Raw genomic sequence first — 23,026 nt, 5'->3', positions numbered from 1 at the left:
ACACAACTACATACAGCATTTTTTTTTTCAAAGATGCTTTTGCAGTAGTGAGCCCTTGAACTTGGTTTGTGTTAAGATGATATTCATTTGTTTAAAGAGTTGTATTTGCCTGCCAATTTAATGATATAAAGTGTATATTTACTGGAATCCTCATGGCATTCAGTTCTGTGTATTTTCTGTGTGCTTCTGCATCTGGCATGTTATCATTTAACATACAAGGAATAAAAGAATACAATGTAATCAGCTTACAAAGATAGCAAGCCAGCACTGGAGCTGTCCACGCGTGCCATCAAAGCTTCATTTCACACATTTACCTGACACACAGACATCTTCGTCACACAGTTGGCAAGTGTGTTGACCCTTTTCTGGCAAAGTAAATTGGGTAGAGATCAACTGTACAGTGCACTTCTATAAGCGTTGCAGATGATTACACACCATTTTCCTTTTAATGTATGTGATATGTTTTATTAGGGCAGAACTTGGACCAAATTTACTTCATAAAAAAGTAAAATCTATATAACAGGAATGTAATGTTTAGTTTAAATATGGTCAGTCATATTCACATTCTAGACTCCTGTGTGTGTCTGTGCACATCCACTTTTTCGGATGCACCATTTCCAAAAAGCTGCCATATATCTATGATGTAGCTGCAGACGCAGCTTTTATTCCCTTTGCCTCTACAGCATTGCACATGTGTAAATTGTTTTGATTATTGATGCAAAAACAGATGTGTAAGGCTGTCCATACATGATACAATTTTCTTCTAACGTTATCCTTTAGATTTACCAAAACTTTATATTATGAGGTCAAATCTAAACACTTTAAATTTCTGTGCAATCAGGCAGACCCTTGTACTACATAGTTGAAGGTAAATCTAAAGGAAATTGAATAAAAAAATTGTACAATGTATGGCCAGCTTAAGAGTCCCCGATTATGCAGAAAAACCCACCCTACTTTTTCTTGGATAGCATAGTCCCCTAACTGTTATTTTATTCTTCCATATTGTGTCACACTTCTCCATCTGCTCTGAGGCTCGCCTCTTTCCTAATCCTGGCCACAGGCCTTTTACCCAAAATAAATGAATTTCTGGTCCAGTTGCATTTCAAAGCTGACTTCCATGTTTCATGTCACTTTAGTGCTCCAAATGAACAATTTCCTTTGCTAACTGCTGCAGTGGCTCTCAGCACTGTATGTAGCTTCAGCTACATACAGTACACAGAGCTGGGTCCTGGGGCTGTGAGAAAAGGACTTTCCATCTTACACCCAGAACAAGAGTCTGGCTGAGCAATGCTCAGGTCAGAGGCACAGCACTACATCCTCTAAATCAGGGGTACTCCCATACCCCTACTCCCCTGGGCCCAACCCATAGCTGGCATATAACTCCACTCATGCACACTGGGCAAAAAAAAAATGTTGCTTATACAGGCTTTTTTTTGTTTTTTATATTCAGCCTGTATAAGCAACTTTATGTTCGCTTATTTGACCCTGCAGTTTTAGCTGATTTACATGCAGAGGAGCACTTTCAGGCTGAACCCCCCCCCCCCCCAGAGGAGCTTTCGGCAGAAACAAATGATTTACTTGCGTAAATGCTGTGCTTGGGCACATTCAACGTTTTCAAATGTATATTATAGTGAAAAATGAGCAGAGGGGAATGTTGTGAGAAAAAAACGCTTATAAAAGAAATTGCCCATAAATGTTCATAAACGCTTGTGCAATACAAGCCCCAATGAGTGCTTTTTCTGCCAATTTCTGGCATTTTTTCGGCCGCATAGTGTGCGTGGACCCTAGAGAAGGGGCCACAATTTTGGAGCACTAACACCTACCAACAGACAGTTTGACTAAATCCTGCTTTCCCATATATCTTCTCCCCTATCTCATATCACATTGTAATAAATACCCACCTCTGCATCTCTTATAATTGCTGGCTCAAAAATTATCCCTGTCCTGTTCTTCTCTACTGTCTGTTATTCATTTTTGCCCCTCGCACACAAACGCAGTGCATTGGTGTGAACTGGGCCTATGGGAAACCATGGTCTAGTTGTGTTGGGTGTTACATTGAGCAACACAGCCCAGCATGTATGGTATGAATTGAAAAACTGCTCGAGGGCTGGTATGCACATAGTCGGGAAGCCAATGTGCATCCTTGTTTCTTTAACAAGGTATCCTCAATACGCCTGTGGATGCTTTGGGGCTAAAAGGCCTATAACCTAATGCTTCACTGCCTCCTTAGCCCAGACCTGAGTTATAACAGGATCTTCCTTCTCTCTGGTAAACCGTTCGAGAACTGGCATTTATATGGTGAATATACTGTACATGCCGGTCTCAGAAGGTAAATTAGTCTATCCGGATCCCCTTAAATTTAAGGGTTCATAGGACTCAATGTTGTGTTAAAATAGAAAAATTAGATACAGGAAACATTATTTGCAGGCAGTAGAGGTCCCTTAGTTTGATAAATTTAAATCAGATATTGGATTATATACATTTATGGAAAAGGCATGGTTTTAGATTTACACAGGGCAGATAAGTTGGGGGGGGGGGGGGGGGGGGGGTACGACAGCATCTTGGTAAATGGTCATATGTATGTTTTTTAAAAGCAAAAGTGCTATGCAGCTGTGTATTGTGTTAATGAGTTGTTCTGTATTTGCAGGATGTATTTGTGTTTAGACATGAGCTAGCAATGCTCAGAATATCAACGTTTATGGGTATTGTCATGTTTGGAGGCATGTGCAGCCTTTTCTACACACAGATTGTTGGTATACTAACAGTAAGTAATCGTCTGTATTCATATTATATTTACTGATACATAAAGCCACTTTATATTTTTGAATTGTACATTGCAGTGTTCCCCCATTTGCACAAGCAAATGGCTAAATAATGCTTAAAAAGCAAAACATTTATGACACCTAACAGCACCTTACAAGGCAGTAATAAAATGTAAAGTCTCCAAAAACTTTTTAATGTTCTTATTCAGCAACGCTGCATATTACACATTTTATATTTGTTTACTTTTCATTTCAATCGTTTTTATTAATGTTTAAACAGGAAACACGAAAAGCAGACGTTGATTGTTTAACAGTATGCTATGTTGACAGGGCTCTTCTATTAAGTGCATATGACAGGGTAGATAAATCAAGCATAATGAGCAATAAATGAACAATAAACTGCAGAGTTACTACTTGGTTCTGAGGATAAGTATATAGTAGTGGGTATTGTTCTCACCCCTGGGCACCCCATTGAGGACAAACTGTGCTCTGGGTGGGAGACAACACTATCTTCTGTAGTACTCCTTTAACCATATATATTAACTATGAGTGAGTGAGTGGTTGCCACGCTTATAAAACAGTAAGTTGGGGGAGGGTAGAAAAAGAAGTTAGGCATATAACAGGAGTGATCAAGTCTACTGCATATACCCAGTTTGATGGAGAAATAAAGCTAATTACTATAAACTATAAGTGGTGGTCAATTAAGGAAAGTTGAAAGAGTTCTGCTGAAACCATTCCAGCCATTGAGACCATTTAACCTGAATTTAGGTATTTATTTATTTTTTATCATGCAACAGTATATTAGATTAGGTGATGAATAAAATGATGACATATGTTACCAGCCACTGGAGCATCATGGAATACACCTATCTACAGTATGTTATGTGAGGCACCATCAGTTTGTCATATCCCGTGACAGTAAATTATATTTGTCAGCTGTGTATTTATATTAGACAGCAGCAGCATCTGATCTCATTAGGCAATAAGTTTATAATTTCTCCTGATATGATCTTATATGACTTGGCAACTAATGTATTCTACCTATCAAAGGCATAGTGCCATAATGCAACAGTATAATTATACTGATGATTAACTTTATTATGCTGGTCAATGGCATTTCGGCCCTCTCCTCTCCTGAAATCCGTTAAAAGAATCTATTTTTTTTTTTAAATCATGCTTACCTAGGTGGATGCAGCATCAGTCCCCCGCCGGTTCTTAGACTGAGAATCGAGCAATCACTGATCACTTGGTTCTCAGAGCTCAGTGAGCAGAGAGCTGGTGACTGTCACTGCTCTCTGCTCTTCCCCAGGGCCGTCTTTAAGGCAGAGCAAAAGGGGCAGCTGCCCTGGGCCCTGTCATTGTTGTGTTGCCCAAAGCAGCTGCCTCATACTTGCTAACTATCCCAGTTTAAATTCCCTTGGCCCTTGAAGTTTTAGTCCCTTGCTTTGTCCTGATATCTCAGTGTGAAGTGCTGCTATTAATGCTGCCCAGCTCTGCCTTATTGTTGTGTACAGATGACTCTCCTGCAGACCATGTGTTTACATGTAAATAACCGGCATTCATATGTAAATAGCAGCATCCGGCGGCATAGATATGTAAATAAAGGCGGCATTCATATGTATATCATGCCCACTGCAGTGAGGAGATGATGTGCTGTAACCTCAATAATAATCTCTAGCAACCAATCAACAAGCAGAAATCATATGCTTTAACATCTAGCAACTAATCAGTGAGCCGTAATGTGTGATGTAACCTCTAGCAACCAGTCAGTAAAGGTAATGATGCACTGTAAACTCTGGCAACCAATCACAATCGCTTCCTGATCTGATACAGCAAACTGCTTTTAAGTCTAGCTGCTATTTATTGTATGTCTCAGAGCAGGTGGATAGCGAAACTGTATGGGGTGCCCCAAGAAAACGTTTGCCCAGGGTCCAATCACTATTAAAGATGGCCCTGCTCTTCCCCCTGGGCTCACTGCAGATTAAAATGCACTTGTGTGATCCACAGGAGAAGTACAGCTAAACGAGCCCTGACTGTACTTCTCCTTTTAAACGATACCCCCTCTCAGTCAGAGCTTTATCTGCTTTCCTTGCAGTAACTGACCTCTCACAGTCTCATGTCTTCTTTACCTCTTTTTGAAGACCCGTACATGTCCCAGTAGTGCTGAGTAATCTGTTGTATAAATCCTTTCTCTGATTGGTTGATTCTTCATCCAGAGGGTGGAGCCCCGTACTGTTTTGGCTCACGAGCAGAGCTAATACAGACATGTGGCTTCTGCTTCAGGTTTACCTGCTTTATTCAGGGGTCAAACCATCTCACTGGTTGGTGATCAAGGAACAAGACCTTTTGAAGAACTACAGTTACCAAACCGATCTATGCACCTACCTCCCCCCAAACATAGATCGGTGTGCTGTAAAAAAAACAAAAACATTTTCACTAGATTAACTGTTTCATTGAAACTTTTTGTCACGTCACCACCAGGGGCAGACTGACCATTGGGCCACTCGGGCACTGCCCGAGGGCCCCATGCCACTAGGGGGCCCCATCAGGGTTGCCAGCCTCAGTGAACCAGGGACAGTATGTAAAAATTTGTGTTTTTTTTTTTTTTTTTTTTTTTTTTACATCTGTCTCTGTAATGTCCCTTACCGACATCATTTTGGTTTAAAAATCCTGAGATTATAGCTGCCCCACTTCTCCAGTACCTTCTCAGCCAATAAAAACATGTCTGTGTCATACTGTGTGATTGTATACTGTGTGTGTGTGTGTGTTTGTGTCTACTGTGTGGCCCCATAGTCTGATTGCCTGGGGGCCCCATAATCTCCTATTGCCCGGGGGCCCCATGAGTTTTCAGTCCGCCCCTGGTCACCACTCCATTCACATCACTGTGGTGGGCAGGGAGCTATAATGTGCACTGAGGTGTGCATCCACTCAGGGACTACATTTCTCATTAGGCTTAGTATGGGTACTAATAGATATACACTGTTTCACCTATCTTAGTTTATTTTTTATTTTTTTTTATAAACCTGGCCTGCCAAAAATCACTAAGATCAGCAAATGTCCAAACGCAGACTTTTACATTTTACAATTTAGTCGTGTTCCAAAATTGTGAACGGAAGCAATACGCTTTAACACATGCTTATATTTGCAGTTCACTTTATATGCTGTCCGGTGATTTATAGATCCCTCCAGGTAGGCCTTGAATAATTAATGGGCCATAAGTCTAGTCCTAGTCTCATTTATATTAATCATGTTGATAAATGAAATCTGTGGCGGGTTTGGACATTCTGCCTCAAATGTTAAGTGACTTAATATGAAAAATGTGACACTGCTGTTCCATGTTTTATATGAAAGTACAATGTATGTAATATAAACTGTATCTTCAGAATTGCAGAAAAAAATTACAAATTTTGTGCTCTGTATGTTTTTCATGTCTTCTGATTATTTTGTTTATTATAAAGGAGTTGCTTAAGGGTCCCTATGATACCTACACACATTAGATTAAGATGACTCCACCAACGTTTTAGATGTTTTCACAGATGTGTAAGACAGTATCCACTTCATATATATGCTCAGATTGTTTTTTGCCAACACGATGGAAAGAAATTATAAAGGCGATTATGACCAGGAAATGTTTGCAATTCATAACACCTCCCAAGATCCTAATCCCATGCAGAAACCTTTTTGGTTAGAATCCTAGGTCATGTGCAGTCTTACCATTTAATGCGGCACTTTTTCCTCCTACTATAAGCATCAAGTAATCCATCTCTAAATGTACCATGCACTACTGTGCAGGATTTCATATGCCAATGGTTGGCCGTATTGCATGCGCTCCCTGTGCAGGGTGACTGGTCCAGTATCCAATGCCTTGTAGTTTTAAACTTGGCACCACCTGTAGTAAGCAGATCTGCAGTTTTCATCCTCCCTGGTCTTTACCCACATATGCATGCCTGCATAACATGACTGATTTGCATATTCATTAGGAAGCTGACTGCCTCTGCACCTTTCAGAGAGTAATAGACTGACAGGTGTAGGTAGACCTGGGGAAGGAAGAATGCAAGCAACATAGTACATTTATCCCTGACCAAAAAATGCCCGTATATCTTCTCTGATAATGAATGGGTGGGAATCGTGGAAGATGTAGTTTCCCAGCAGGCACATGTTAATAGAAAGTAGCAGTATGAATATGAGACCTTCTCTCTATTCACATGCTATCCTCAAGGTGATAGCTCTCTTTACACAATCAGTAGAAGTAAAGAAACGGTGGTGTATCAATGTGAGCAGGCATCACTTGTGATGGCTACATTTTGTATAGGTAACACATTAGGAATGTAGTGTTGGCTGAAAACTGGAGAAAGGTGCTCATGTTCTTTCTGGATGATGCAGTCCACGTTATTGTGGTGTGATTTTTGCTATTGTTGGTTAGTATTATAGCAAGGTATATTCTTGTGACTGTTTATATAATTTGGTGTTGCAGTACAGTGTGGAATGTTAAGGTGGCATTACATATTGGGTTCAATTTACCAACATACTGTAGTTTTTTATTTATTTTTTTAGCAGATTTTATTTAAAGTATTTTTAGTTGGTCAAATACAAACAATATAGAATTTTTAACTTTATTCATAGTTTTCTTATAAAAATGTTTATTACCATTTTTTGCATACAATTGCTTTGGTAGTTAGTGCAGTTGACATTTGAGCAGGGCAGTAATGTATAATACAGAGAAAGCCAGGACAACATTGCTAACCTTCTTCTGAAAGTGTTAGGCTGGGTTCACAATATTGCGAATTGGATACAGATTTATCTGCAAATATTTCTCATGTCAGGCGATTATGACCGGCTCTCAATGGAGCCGGTTCACACATCTCCGGTGCGGATTGCACAGGAGTCCTATAAGTCTTCTGGTCCGTTTTCAGGTCTGAATTCAGCCAAAAACTCAGACTGAAATCGGACCTGAAACGGTGAACAGGGATGCACCAGACTCCTGCAGTGAGCTGCTCCATGCTGCAGTTTGAACCCAGCCTTAGAGTCTGAATTACTGACCTGTGACAACTATACAGATTAATACAAACTAGAGCTGCACAATTAATCGTCAAGAATCGTTATGGCGATCTTGACTAAAGTGTTTCACAATTCTTTTCATACAAAGAATTCTCTCTGCTCTTCTGAAGCCACAGCCTTCAAAAGAAAGAAGGGAAAAAACTGGGCAGTCTGCCAAGAATCAAAACATTCTTTATCCATGGAACTTAACCACTTTCAGACCGGACCATTTTGCTGGTAAATGACCAGAGGTCTTTTTACACTTTGGCACTGCGCTGCTTTAACTGGTAATTGCGCGGTCATGCAATGTTGTACCCAAACAAAATTTGCGTCCTTTTCTTCCCACAAATAGAGCTTTCTTTTGATGGTATTTGATTGCCTCTGCGATTTTTATTTTTTGCGATATAAACGTAAAAAGACCGCAAATTTTGAAAAAAAATGATATTTTCTACTTTTTGTTATTAGAAAAATCCAATAAACTCAATTTTAGTCATACATTTAGGCCAAAATGTATTCAGCCACATGTCTTTGGTAAAAAAAAAGTCAATAATTGTATATTTATTGGTTTGCGCAAAAGTTGTCACATCTACAAACTAAGGTACGTTTTCTGGAATTTACGCAGCTTTTAGTTTACGACTGCCTATCTCATTTCTTGAGGTGCTAAAATGACAGGGCAGTACAAAACCCCCCCAAATGACCCCATTTTGGAAAGTAGACCCCCTAAGGAAATTGATAAGAGGCATGTTGAGCCCATTGAATATTTTATTTTTTTGCCTCAAGCGATTGAATAATGACAAAAAAAAAATTTTTTTTTTTTTTTTACACAAAGTTGTCACTAAATGATATATTGCTCACACATGCTATGGGCGTATGTGAAATGACACCCCAAAATAAATTCTGCTGCTTCTCCTGAGTACGGGGATACCACATATGTGGGACTTTTTGGGAGCCTAGCCGCGTACAGGGCCCCGAAAACCAAGCACCGCCTTCAGGCTTTCTAAGGGCGTCAATTTTTGATTTCACGCCTCACTACCTATTACAGTTTTGAAGGCCATAAAATGCCAAGATGGCACAAAACCCCCACAAATGACCCCATTTTAGAAAGTAGACACCCCAAGCTATTTGCTGAGAGGCATGTTGAGTCCATGGAATATTTTATATTTTGCCACAAGTTGCGGGAAAATTACAAACTTTTTTTTTTTTTTTTTTTTTTTCACAAAGTTGTCACTAAATGATATATTGCTCATGCATGCCATGGGCATATGTGAAATGACACCCCAAAATAAATTCTGCTGCTTCTCCTGAGTACGGGGATACCACATATGTGGGACTTTTTGGGAGCCTAGCCGCGTACGGGGCCCCGAAAACCAAGCACCGCCTTCAGGCTTTCTAAGGGCGTAATTTTTTGAGTTCACTTCTCACTACCTATTACAGTTTTGAAGGCCATAAAATGCCAAGATGGCACAAAACCCCCACAAATGACCCCATTTTAGAAAGTAGACACCCCAAGCTATTTGCTGAGAGGCATGTTGAGTCCATGGAATATTTTATATTTTGCCACAAGTTGCGGGAAAATTACAAACTTTTTTTTTTTTTTTTTTTTTTTCACAAAGTTGTCACTAAATGATATATTGCTCATGCATGCCATGGGCATATGTGAAATGACACCCCAAAATAAATTCTGCTGCTTCTCCTGAGTACGGGGATACCACATATGTGGGACTTTTTGGGAGCCTAGCCGCGTACGGGGCCCCGAAAACCAAGCACCGCCTTCAGGCTTTCTAAGGGCGTAATTTTTTGAGTTCACTTCTCACTACCTATTACAGTTTTGAAGGCCATAAAATGCCAAGATGGCACAAAACCCCCACAAATGACCCCATTTTAGAAAGTAGACACCCCAAGCTATTTGCTGAGAGGCATGTTGAGTCCATGGAATATTTTATATTTTGCCACAAGTTGCGGGAAAATTACAAACTTTTTTTTTTTTTCACAAAGTTGTCACTAAATGATATATTGCTCACGCATGCCATGGGCATATGTGAAATGACACCCCAAAATAAATTCTGCTGCTTCTCCTGAGTACGGGGATACCACATATGTGGGACTTTTTGGGAGCCTAGCCGCGTACGGGGCCCCAAAAACCAAGCACCGCCTTCAGGCTTTCTAAGGGCGTTACAGTTTTGAAGGCCATAAAATGCCAAGATGGCACAAACCCCCCCCCCCCAAATGACCCCATTTTAGAAAGTAGACACCCCTAAATTTAGGGGTACACTAGTGAGACTAGGTAATAAATGGCGGGTGCCCTGAAACTATAAAAAAATAACTAACCAACCAGCGTCACCTGTAACAGTTATATGGTGATCACTGGTGAAAGGGTTAACTAGGGGGCAATCAGGGGGCTTTATGCGGTAGTATATGGGGGTCCCTGGCGCTATAAAAAGCTGCGGCGAACCTAAATACCTACCTGCCTAACTAGCGTCACCTGTGACACTAATACAGCGATCAGAAAAACGATCGCTTATTAGGCTGGGTTCACACTGGAGCGATGCGGGAACGCCACGAATGCGCGGCGGGTTCCCGCATCGCATGCCTCCCGGCGGCAGTTCACACTGCCCTATGCGAACTGCTGGGAGTGTCAGTGAAATGTTAATGACACCCCCAGATCAGTTCGCATATCGCAGTGCGATCTGCAAACTTGGATCGCATGGTGTGAACACCCATGCGATCCGATTCTGCTGCGGACCAAAAAAAGGGTCCCGTGCGAGTTTGCGGCGGGTGCGACACGAATTCAGCCATACTATCTGTATAGCTGAACTCGAATCGCACAGAGATCGGATGTGATTTGCACTGCAGTGCGGTGCGAATCACATCCGTTCTCATAAACCGCTGCAATGTGAACCCAGCCTTAGTGACACTGGCGACGGGGGGTGATCACGGGGTTAAACCTTTATTGGGGGGGTTAGGGGGGTACCTTAGAACTAAAGGGGGCTAACCCTAACTGCCCTAACAGTTATTAGTCACAAATGACACCTGCCGGGTGATCAGGGGGTTAAACCTTTATTAGGTAATAAATGGCGGGTGCCCTGAAACTATAAAAAAATAACTAACCAACCAGCGTCACCTGTAACAGTTATATGGTGATCACTGGTGAAAGGGTTAACTAGGGGGCAATCAGGGGGCTTTATGCGGTAGTATATGGGGGTCCCTAGCGCTATAAAAAGCTGCGGCGAACCTAAATACCTACCTGCTTAACTAGCGTCACCTGTGACACTAATACGGCGATCAGAAAAATGATCGCTTATTAGGCTGGGTTCACACTGGAGCGATGCGGAAACGCCGCGAATCCGCGGCGGGTTCCCGCATCGCATGCCTCCCGGCGGCAGTTCACACTGCCCTATGCGAACTGCTGGGAGTGTCAGTGAAATGTTACTGACACCCCCAGATCAGTTCGCATATCGCAGTGCGATCTGCAAACTCGGATCGCATGGTGTGAACACCCATGCGATCCGATTCTGCTGCGGGCCAAAAAAAGGGTCCCGTGCGAATTTGCGGCGGGTGCGGCGGGTGTGGCGGGTGCGGCGAATGGCTGAACTCGAATCGCACAGAGATCGGATGTGATTTGCACTGCAGTGCGGTGCGAATCACATTCGTTCTCATAAACCGCTGCAATGTGAACCCAGCCTTAGTGACACTGGCGACGGGGGGTGATCACGGGGTTAAACCTTTATTGGGGGGGTTAGGGGGGTACATTAGAACTAAAGGGGGCTAACCCTAACTGCCCTAACAGTTATTACAGTCACAAATGACACCAATGCAAAAAAAAAAAAAAAAAAAAAAAATGACATTGGTGTCACTGTGACTGGGGGGCAGGGGTAATTGGGGGGGTGATCGGGGGGTAAAGGGGGGGTGTGAGTGTGCCTGGCATGTTCTACTGTGTGTGGGATGTGTTGGTGCAACTCACTGATCCGCTCTCCTCCGTGTCGGAACGAAAAATACCGACACGGAGGAGAGAATACATCACTTCCTCTCCTGTGTTTACATTACAGGAGAGGAAGTGATGTCACCGGGGATTTCCATTCGTCGGGAGCGATCGCGAGGGGGTGGCCATGAATGAATGGCCGTCCCCTCGTCCGGGATCGCTCCCGAACGAAAACCGACCGCCGCAGGCACCGGGCGGGGGCCCGATCGGGCCCCCGACCCGCGGGAGGCAAAGGACGTACATGTATGTGCTTATGCCTGCCCGTGCCATTCTGATGACGTACATCGGCGTGCGGCGGTCGGCAAGTGGTTAAGTATACACATTGTAATAATTTGTCAATGGAATAGACTAATGCCCCGTACGCACGATAAGAAAATCGTACGGAAAATACCGCTTTCTAAGCAATTGTACGATAATCGGATTGTTCATACAGAGAGCCGATCTGGACAGTTGATCCGATATTATTCTATCGGACATGCATGGAAATTTTTTTTTTTTTTGGACGATGCCAGATCGTACGATTTTCGTTTAATCAGCACAGCTATCGTTCGAAAATGCAATACAAATGCATTACAACACATGACATCACTTCCGAATTTTTTTTCTGTCGTGCGGGAATTTTCGTAACTTTAGTAAACTCATGAGATTCAATCTGAGATTAGCATGCAATATAAAACGGACGATCATTTGTCCGATAATCTCATCGTGTGTATGGGGCATTAGTGTGTAAGTGAAAAAAGTTTAACCACTTAAACACTAAACCTTTTTCCTACATTTGTTGTTTTCAAGTTACAATCATTTTTATTTATTTTTTTGCTAGAAAATTATTTATATATATTTTTTTTAGTAGATACCCTAGAAAATAAAATTGTTGTTGCAATATTTTATGTCACACTCTATTTGGTCAGCAGCCTTTAAAATGCAATTTTTTTATTTTATTTTTTGAAAAAAATACTTTAATGGATTAAAAAAAAAAAAAAATAACCAGTAAAGTTAGCCCATTTTTTTTTTTTTGTGTGTAATGTGAAAGATTTTACATTGCGAGAATCATGATCTTTTTATTCTAAGCAAAAAAATTAGTGATTCTCATTTTAGCCAGAATTGTGCAGCTCTAATACAAACTCTCTTAAATTGCAAGTTCAGAACATTGCATGTGTGCACACTTGTAAAGTGATCTTATGTCTAGGAGGTCTCGCAGCTGTTGTGCAGGAGCTGGGGTTCTCTCTGACCTCATAGTTGAACGTTGCAAATTTCACAGCCCAGCGGTCATAGGCTTTCCACATCTCTCTCTTAGTATGTCATCATTCTTCTACATTTTATATATTGGGCAGAAACCATCACTGCACACAAAAATGTTCTCTCAGTACTGTCCTGTGTTCTTTTTTTGTTTGTTTGATGTTTTTTTAAATGAAAAAAAAGAGCAGGAGAGATGGAGGATTGGGTAATATTGGGATTGGCTAACTGCCATAATATGTCTTTGATTAATTCACTACCTCAAATGGTAGCACTGCCCTCATCATCTATCTCTAAGGCCTCATTCACACGAGGTGGATCCGCTCAGTGTTCAATTCCGTGTAATGTGCAATTTCAAAGTGTTTTATAAAAAAATAAGACCCTTTAATTCTGCTTTAACATGCTCATGCATCAAATGTGCAAGCCCTACTCTTCTATTTTACCTGAATATTTTAAAAATCTACAGGGTATATATGACTCTTCTCAGTGGGTGATTTTGTGACTGTATGAAAGATCCCTTCCCCTCGAATGCTGCTGTGCACAGCACGCACAGGCAGATTATATGTGACCCAGATAAAATAATTAGACTTTACCCAGACACTTGTATAGAATGAATAGATCTGGTAATCTTATTTTGTAAAAGTTAAAAATGTCCTTCGTCTCTCTTAACATGACCAGATGTTTTCAGTTTGACTACATCCTTCAAACAGACTAATCTGTAGCCTAATTTTAAAGGATTATCATGATTTGTTTCTGTTATGTAAATGACATCATTGCATTAGTTGGTTTGCTTGGGAAATATATGTGTGAGATGTGCCCTTCTTTTGATGCTATTTATTTAAATGAAATATTTCTTTCTAATTGTATCCAATCCAGCTTGCGCTCATGTATTCTTAAAGTATACTGTAGGTTATCAAATTAAAATAAAAAATCCCTAGAAAACAGATTCCTAGCATGGCTGGATTTAGGGAGGTGCTGGGGTGGGCTGCGCACCCCTAGATTTCAGTTGTCCCCCCCCCCCCCATGCCAAGGAATAGCCTGTTTGTTCCACCCACTGCCATCAGTGCTACAGTACTAGATATATCCATATGTAAATTCAAGTATAACTGATGTTGGTCAGTCCCAGCGACCAACCCACGTAATTGCTCTGCCCCCCAACAGTCAGTGGAGGACAGAACTTCCTCAGCTGGACCTGCTGCCAGTATTCTGCCTCCCAGCTTTCCCATAGCTCAGGGGTTGACAAATTTGCTTGGAATCTAGGAGCCAGCTTAAAAAGTTAGGAGCCAGGTCCGTGACGGCGATCCGGACCTGTCCCTGGCCTGACATGGAGACGAGTGAGGGGAAGATAGCAGTGCCGTCGCCGCCCCCCCGTCTCCAAGTCATTGCCCATAGCTCTTAGAGGGACATTTTATTTATTTTTTTCAAATGACAATTTTTTTTTCAATTGCATTTTAGTGTAAATATGAGATCCGAGGTCTCTCTGACCCCAGATCTCATATTTAAGAGGACCTGTCATGCTTTTTCTATTACAAGGGATTTTTACATTCCTTGTAATAAGAATAAAAGTGACACAACATTTTTTTTTAAAAGAACAGTGGAAAAAAAAAAAAAAAAGTTAAAATAAGAAGAAAAAATAATAATTTTTAAACGCGCCCTGTCCTGCCCGCATATAAAATCGGTGTTCGAACCACACATAGGAGGTAGCGCCGTGATCGGTAGAGCGAGAGCAATAATTCTAGCCCCAGACCTCCTCTGTAACTCAAAATGTGCAACCTGTAGAATTTTTTAAACGTCGCCTATGGAGATTTTAAAGGGTAAAAGTTTGTCGCCATTCCATGAGCGGGTGCAATTTTGAAGCGTGACATGTTGGGTATTAATTTACTCGGCGTAACATTATCTTTCACAATATAAAAAATAATTGGGCTAACTTTACTGTTGTCTTATTTTTTTATTAACTAAATTATTTTTCCCAACAAAAGTGCGCTTGTAAGTCCGCTGCACAAATACGGTGTGACAGACAGTATTGCAACAACCACCATTTTATTCTCTAGGGTGTTAGAATAAAAAATATATATAATGTTTAGGGGGTTCTAAATAAAGGGAAGAAGAGGCAGGTAATATAAAACAGAGGAATCTTCATTAGCATTGCTGGTTTGTCATACCAACGGCGACCACAAGAGGGCACCAGATTCCATAAGGAATCATAGGACCACAGAAGGCCTCAAAGCCGCGGCCTAAATTTTCGGCCGCCGGCGGAACGGCCCGACGCGATCACGCTGGGGGGGTCCACAGAGGCAGGATACCCCCAGCTGTGCTGCCCCAGGCGCGAGGTCGCTATTTCTAGTCGCCAATGCGACCTGGCGCCCGGGTTTTGTCGAGCCCTGCCATAGCTGCTTGCTGCACTCTGATGGAATGGACTGGAATGATGCAAAGGGAGTAAGGAAACTTTTGAGACCCTGATCTAATATTAGGGCTGAGGGAACAGCTCTGGGGGCCCTGATGTCAGGAAGGGGGTCTCTGGGAACTCTGATGTAAGGAAGGCGGGCTTTGGGGGACCCTGATGTAAGGAAGGGGGGCTTTGAGGGACCCTGATGTAAGGTAGGGGGGCTTTGGGGGACCCTGATGGAAGGGGCCCTGATGGAAAGGAGGCAGGCTCTGGAAATCCTGATGTAAGGAAGGGGGGCTCTGGGGTCCAAGATGGGAGGTGGGGCCCTGATGTAAAGAGTGACTCTGGGACTGCAGTCTAAGGAGGGAGAACTCTGAAGTAAGGAGGAAGAATCCTGGGGACCCTGATGTTGGGAGGGCTTTGGGGTCTCTGATAAATGGTAAAACCAGGGACTATGGAAACCCTGATGTAAGTGGGGACTTTAGGAACCTGGAAGTAAGCAGAGGACTCCAGGGATCCTGATGTAAAGGACCCTAATGTAAGGGGGGTTCTGGGGACCTGATGTGACTAGTGATACTGTGGGACCCTCCTTTTTAAGAGCGTGACTCTATGTAGGGACCCTGATATAAGGAGGGGGCCTTTGGGGACCCTGATGTAAGCAAGGGTGACTCTGCAGAGCCTGACATAAGGGGGATAACTCTAGGGATACGCATGCTAAGGGGGACTATGGGGACCCTGATGTAAGGGGGGTGACTCTGGGGACTTTGATTTAAAGAGGAAACAGTATGTGTGCAGTGTACACACAGATTCTGTTTAATCATTCATTCTTTAAGTCCTTCACACTGTTAGGCAAAATGTTTCCTCTGTGTCACTTACTACTGGACTCTGAACCCTGCCTCCCTTACTACTGGCCCCTGTCCTCCACCCTGCTGATCCCTGTACCCTGCCCTGCTGAACTTCCATCCTCTGCCCCGCTGACTGCGCCCCCACATCGGACAGGCTAGATCCAGCCCTGATCCCTAGCCAGTGTTACAAGCAAACCCCTTCCTACCTCCTGCACATTTCTATTGGACAATGAAGCATCCCGTGGGCCAGGAGGACTACAAGGAGGGGGTAACTGCAACACAGAAAGTTTTTTTCTTAATGCATAGAATGCATTAAAGTGGTTATAAACCCTTACAAACCACTTTGACCTACAGGTAAGCCTAGATTAACCACTTGAGACCCGCACTACGTCTATATACGTCATGGGGTTTCGCTGGTTATATCTAAATGATGCCTGAGTCCACAGACATCATTCAGATATTGCCGTTTTCAGCCGGCGATTCCCTACACCGTAAGAATGATCATAGCGGCTGTTCCACCGCTTGATCGTTCTTACGGGCGGCGGGAGGGGACGCCTCCCGCCGCCCTCCGGTGCTTCTACCGACTCACCGTTTCCATCGGTGAGTCGGTCACAGGATCCGCCGGCCCCAGCATGTGATCATAGAGATTTCCGGCGGACTAGATTGTCCCCGGAGTCTCTATGATCGTTCGGAGGCCGGGCGCGATGTTATGACGTCACGCACGGCCTCGGTATTCAAATTAACGGCGGCGATCTGGCTAGGAAGCCATGATCGTTTGTTTTTTTTTTGTTTTTTTTATTCTTCCCAGCCTAGAGGTGAGATATGGGGTCTTATTGACCCCATATTTCACTGTAAATAGGTCCGATCGTGCCATATTCCTATTACAAGGGATGTTTACATTCCTTGTAATAGGAATAAAAGTCATAAATTTTTTTTTATTTTTTTTTTAAGTGTAAAAATAAAATTGACAATAAAAAAATAAAATAAAAATGTAAGCGCCCCTGTCCCCGTGAGCTCGCACACAGAAGCGAACGCATGCGTAAGTCCCGCCCACATATGAAAACGGTGTTCAAACCACACATGTGAGGTATCGCCGCGAACGTTAGAGCGAGAGCAATAATTCTAGCCCTAGACCTCCTCTGTAACTCAAAACATGTAACCAGTAAAAAAAATTTAAGCGTTGCCTATGGGGATTTTTAAATACCAAAGTTTGGCGCCATTCCACGAGCGCGTGCAATTTTGAAGCGTGACATGTTGGGTATCTATTTACTCGGCGAATCGTCCTCTTTCACATTATGCAAAAAAATTGGGCTAACTTTACTGTTTTTTTTTTTTTTTTTTTTTTAAGCATGAAACTGTTTTTTTTCTGAAAAAAACGCGTTCTAAAAATTGCTGCGCAAATACCGTGCGAGATAAAAAGTTGCAATGACCGCCATTGTATTCTCTAGGGTCTTTTCTAAAAAAACATATATAATGTTTGGGGGTTCTATGTAATTTTCTAGCAAAAAAATTTGGAATTTTACATGTAGGAGAGAAATGTCAGAATTGGCATGGGTCTGAAGTGGTTAAGGCTTACCTGTAGGTCCAAGAAATATTTCCCAAACCTATACGGTTTAGGAGATATTTGCACCGCTGTCTACGGCCCATGCGCACTGAGCGTGGCATCCTCGATGACGAAGATGCCGCGCGTCTCGGCTCCCGTGCGCATGCACGAGAGTGACTTCATCGCGGCTTCGCCGAATTACAGCGGCGGAGCTGCGAGACCCCACCGAGAAGATGGATGCGCCGAACTACAGGGGACAGCGGTGACTTCGCTGGCTCCTGTGTCAGGTAAGTGCCACATAATGGACTACTATGCGATGCATAGTAGTCCATTATGCTTTGCCTTTGCAGGGAATGAAAGAGGAAGTAAACTCATCAGGGTTTACTTCCTCTTTAAGTAAGATAAAAAAAAAAACTGCCTTTACAACCACTTTAACTGTAGAAGATTTATATCTTTAGGCTAGGTTCACACTATTGCGATGCGGGAACGCCGCGAATCCGCGGCGTTTTCCCGCATCGCTCACCTCCCGCCGGCAGTTCACACTGCCCTATGCGGACGGCTGGGAGTGTCAATGATATGTTAATGACACCCCCAGATCCGTCGGCATATCGCAGTGCGATCTGCCGACTCGCACAGGAATCGGATCGCATGGTGTGAACCCCCATGCGATCCGATTCCGTTGCGGACCCAAAAAAGGGTCCTGTGCGAGTTTGCTGCGGGACAGCTGCGAGTTCAGCCATACTATCTGTATGGCTGAACTCGCAGTGCTACGGAGATCGGATGTGATTTGCTGTGCGAATCACATCCGGATCTCCCCCCGCAGCAGTGTGAACCCAGCCTTAGGGTCCTTTCACACGGGGCGGATCAGTTCTGATCCGCCCCGTGGATGTCCGTTTGCTCAGCGGGGATCACTCCGCCGATCCCCGCTGAGCAGGGAGATGACAGGTCTGTCTCCGCACACTGTGCAGGGACGGACCTGTCACAGCGCCGCTCTCCCCTATGGGAGATCGGATGACGACGGACCGCAGTGCCCGTCGTCACCCGATCCGATCCGCAGACGGATGGAAAAATAGCTTTTTCCTCCGTCACACTTTTTCGGATCGGAGCGGGTCGGATGTCAGCGGACATGTCACCGCTGACATCCGACACTCCATAGAGCTCTATGGAGCACCCATTCAGGTCCGCCTGAAAAACTGACAGGCGGGCCTGAACGGCACGTTGGTGTGAAAGGGGCCTTACTTTGCATTCATTTTTTTACTTTCAATATTTGCAATATACGAATCTGTAACAATTTTATTTTATTTGTTTATATTATTTAACAGTTTTGTGACGGTTGATCTCTGTTCTGTTTCTATTCCGCCAAAACAAAAATGACACTTATGACAAATTAATGCTTGTTGTAGCTTACATAAATGTCACCTACCTGACATCACATACTGCACACCCAGAGACATTGGTTCGTTGTGAGGTTAGTTGACATGGCAGCAACTGTGTTGATAGAGCTAGACTAGTGATTAAATCCCTCTAAACAATTTAACTTTATTTTGCTGTCACCTCAATTGCAGTTCACTGCAATCATTGTGTCAGGCATTCTGTCCAATTGCAGGGTAAAGCATAAATTCATCATAACTTAGCCTGAGCTTTTAGAAATGTTGAAAGACATATGACCAAGTATAGTAAAGGAAGGGGGAGGGGAGACATGCTTCCTTGCCTTACAGGCTGCATGTCTGAATAAGGGTCTGGTAAGAAGAGGAATACCCACACCATTTTTTTATTATCCTTTTTAGAAAACCTACATTGTACTTTTCTGTAACACTGCATACAGGTTTAAAGGGTTAAGTATAGGTTTAAATTAAGGATTAGGTTGGGCAACGGTTTTCCCTGTGCACACGATCGGACATTCTCATAAAAAAATCCCATGTTTATTTTCCGATGGATGTTGGCTCAAACTTGTCTGGCATACACACGGTCACACAAAGTTGGTCAGAAATTCAGAGTGTCAAGAATGCCGTGACGTACAACATTTACGACGAGCCGAGAAAAACTAGGTTCCATAGCCAGTGCGGCTCTTCTGCTTGATTCAGAGCATGTGTGGCACTTTGTGCGTTTGGAATTGTGTATACACTATCGGAATTTGCGCAAACGGATTTTGTTGTTGGAAAATTTGAAAACCAGATCTCAAATTTTGTGCAACAGAAATTCCGAAGGAAACTATCCGGTGGAGCCTACACACAGTCGAAATTTCCGGCAACAAGCTCCCAACACACATTTTCCATCGGAAAGTCCGACTGTGTGTACAGGGCATTAGTCTTAACTATCTTGTCTTTGAAAAAATTGTCTGTTTAAAATATATGCCAAATATTTGTGGGTAACATTGACATTTTATTTCTTTTACATATATTGAAATGCATAGTACCAATACTGCCAAAGAAACCATATCTATATGTAAAAGCTCAAAATCAATGTAGGTGTGCATGGTTTGATGTCCTGTATTATGTTGCAGCTGAATGCAACATTAGATTGATTATTTACTATGAAAAGCATAATTTTACATGTACAGTACAATAATTCATGTAAATACATTAACAAGCATGGGGGAAAAAAACACATTCTTCTGCATACTGAGGAAAACCTCTCTAGTGTGAATAAGCTCTTGATAGTATAAGACTCTTGTCTGATTTAATTGGGTCTTTATTGACTAAGTAAATGTAATGTGCCATTAATGTGATTAGCAGAAATCACAGGTAGAATGAGTTATCTTGTTAGAAGTGGATGAGAGTTAAATAGATTTTCTACATTACTTATAATTTGCTCTAAGCAGCCTTGTGTGTTAAACTTCAAGCATTGCTTGACCTCCTGCAGTGCATGACTGGCTGCCTTCCATTTTATCTGTAGCCACATGTTGGGGGTGCTGTTGGACAGATCTTGTATGTTGCTGAGCTTGTGCTAATCCTGATGTAATGAGCAACAGCCTTTTAGTCTTCTGAACATTTTTTTTTTTTTTTTATACGTCTTAAGCATTTATTAATTTACATTCTACCTATCAAGTGATTTTGTAATTGTTGGTATTGCTATATGATGACCTAAATAAGTTGATTAATATTTTCTTAAAACACAAGAATACAGTATGCAAATTTCACAGATTTTTTTCTTTTAAGATGGTCCTTTACAGTTTTTCACCAAAATTCACATCAGCGTGTAGCTCTGTACACTTATGTGAAATCGCCTAACATACATTTCTTTCAAATTGAAATTTTTGCTTTTACCTATGCTTTGATGTTTCCACGTCTCAGTTTCCCTGAGGCACTCGTGACATAGCTAGGGCCTTGTGGATGCCCCCAGGGTAGGCAATGCCACCTGAGTGACTTTAGGGAAATCTTGTTCCTAAACTGCAAAGTCTTGCAGTATTGCCATAAAGCGCATGACCTCGGGCATCTCATCTAGTGCATATTACAGGAGGCACAGTGGTGTAGTGGTTAGCACTCTCGCCTAGCAGTAAAAAGGGTCGCTGGATCGAATCCCAACCACAACACCAGCCTGAAGTTTGCATGTTCTCCATGTGCCTGTGTGGGTTTCCTCCGGGTACTCCGGTTTCTTCCCACACTCCGAAGACATGCTGGTAGGTTAATTTTTAGATTAAGGCTTACCTGTAGGTCCAAGAAATATCTCCTAAACCTATACGGTTTAGGAGATATTTACCTGAAGACAGCCACCGCGCCGTAGACAAAGGTGCGCAGGCGCACTGGGTAAGCCGCAGATCGCAGCGATATGCAGCGAGTGTAGGCTCCCGTGCGCATGCGTGGGAGTGACGTCATCGCTGCTCCAGCACTGTGATTCGCACGGACCCACGGAGACCCACCAAGAAGATGGATGCTCGGAACTACAGGGGACAGCGGTGACTTCGCTGGCTCCTGTGTCAGGTAAGTGACACATAATGGACTACTATGCGATGCATAGTAGTCCATTATGCTTTACCTTTGCAGGGAATCAAAGAGGAAGAAAGAAAAGGGCACTTAGACATATACAGTATTTAAGTTTGTTTAGTTACACACTTGTGTAGTGTTGGCATTTTTTAAAGAGGTGTGGGCAAGTCTTTCCCCCTGTATACATATTTCTGTGACTGAACAATAATGTGGATATAAAAATGGTAAATTATACCAGAACATCAATTAGATTGGCCTCTGGGTTTCCAGACAGAAGGAAATCATGGCATGTTTACCACAGCTGTAGGAGCTTGATTATATGGGCTTTTTCCAAGTCTGTGTTTTGCATTTGAACGCTGTGTTGCTCAGATGTATGCTTTCAAAGACGCAATGCATACAAAGGCGTTTTATCTTGCATTGCCTGGAATCAAAACTTATGTCATTAGGACTTGTTGCTTCTAAAGAAATGCACAGCAGGTCAAACGGCATCAGAACTGTCAATGAAGTATAGGGAGTTTGCTGACCCACATTTTGAAATCTGTGCCGATCTACACAAGCATCAATGTTTTCCTGCATAGCTGATTCACCAAAACACTTCTGAGCATCTCTCAATTGATGGGACAAATTAAAAGTAACAGTCAGTGGCACGGTGTGGCACCTCATAAACACAGTGGGGTTGATTTACTGAAGGAAAATAGACTGTTCACTTTGCAGATGAAGTGAAGCTCTGGAAAAAATGAGGGCCGCACTGCTGACTTTCATCATCCAATCATGTGCAAGCAAATTGCATTTTTTTGTTTCTTTTCTTGGCATGTGATTTGGCTTTTCTTTACAAAGTGAAGTTTCACCACATTCACTAAACTCTGTGGAAAATATCACGCAAACTGAAACTTCACTTGCAAATTGATCAGTGTACACTATACTATGTATTTTAGTATTGTGCAGTTATCAATAATATAGTATTGTACAATCCAAAATGGATATCCAAAATATGTTTTCTATGGAATGAATAAGAAAATCTGTCAGTTGCGTTTATTTATGAATGCAGTCTCAAGAATAATGACGTGCCAAAAAAAAAACGATTTTTATTGCAATGGTATCATTCAAAATATGAATTAAGATTTGTTGAAACTGCATTTAGTTAGGTGTGCTTATTTTTTTACAGTTTGTAGTGCTTTTTATTCATATAGACTTGAGACAAATATATATTTTCTGTTCCATTTAGACCCCTTTCACACGGAGGAGCTTTACAGGTATTTTAGCGCTAAAAATAGTGCCTGTAAAGAGCCTCTCCCGTCTCCTGTGTGAAAGCCCAAGT

General features: G+C 42.4%; 1 protein-coding gene across 1 annotated transcript in view; it reads left to right on the top strand.

Moving 5' to 3' along the window:
* ZDHHC21 (zDHHC palmitoyltransferase 21) overlaps positions 1-23,026 on the top strand; it is a 62,773-nt gene that overhangs the window by 33,050 nt on the left and 6,697 nt on the right. The window contains exon 6 of the mRNA XM_077475117.1: positions 2,648-2,764. Within this exon, the coding sequence (XP_077331243.1) occupies positions 2,648-2,764 (117 nt within the window). The remainder of the gene's footprint in view (positions 1-2,647; positions 2,765-23,026) is intronic.

The sequence above is a fragment of the Lithobates pipiens genome, unplaced genomic scaffold, assembly GCF_037356315.1.
Source record: "Lithobates pipiens isolate NorthernLeopardFrog02 unplaced genomic scaffold, aLitPip1_a1.2 Scaffold_13, whole genome shotgun sequence".
In the NCBI taxonomy this organism is placed as follows: domain Eukaryota; kingdom Metazoa; phylum Chordata; class Amphibia; order Anura; family Ranidae; genus Lithobates; species Lithobates pipiens.
The sequence above is the reverse complement of the archived record's forward strand: the minus strand, read 5'-3'. Positions and strand labels throughout refer to the sequence as shown.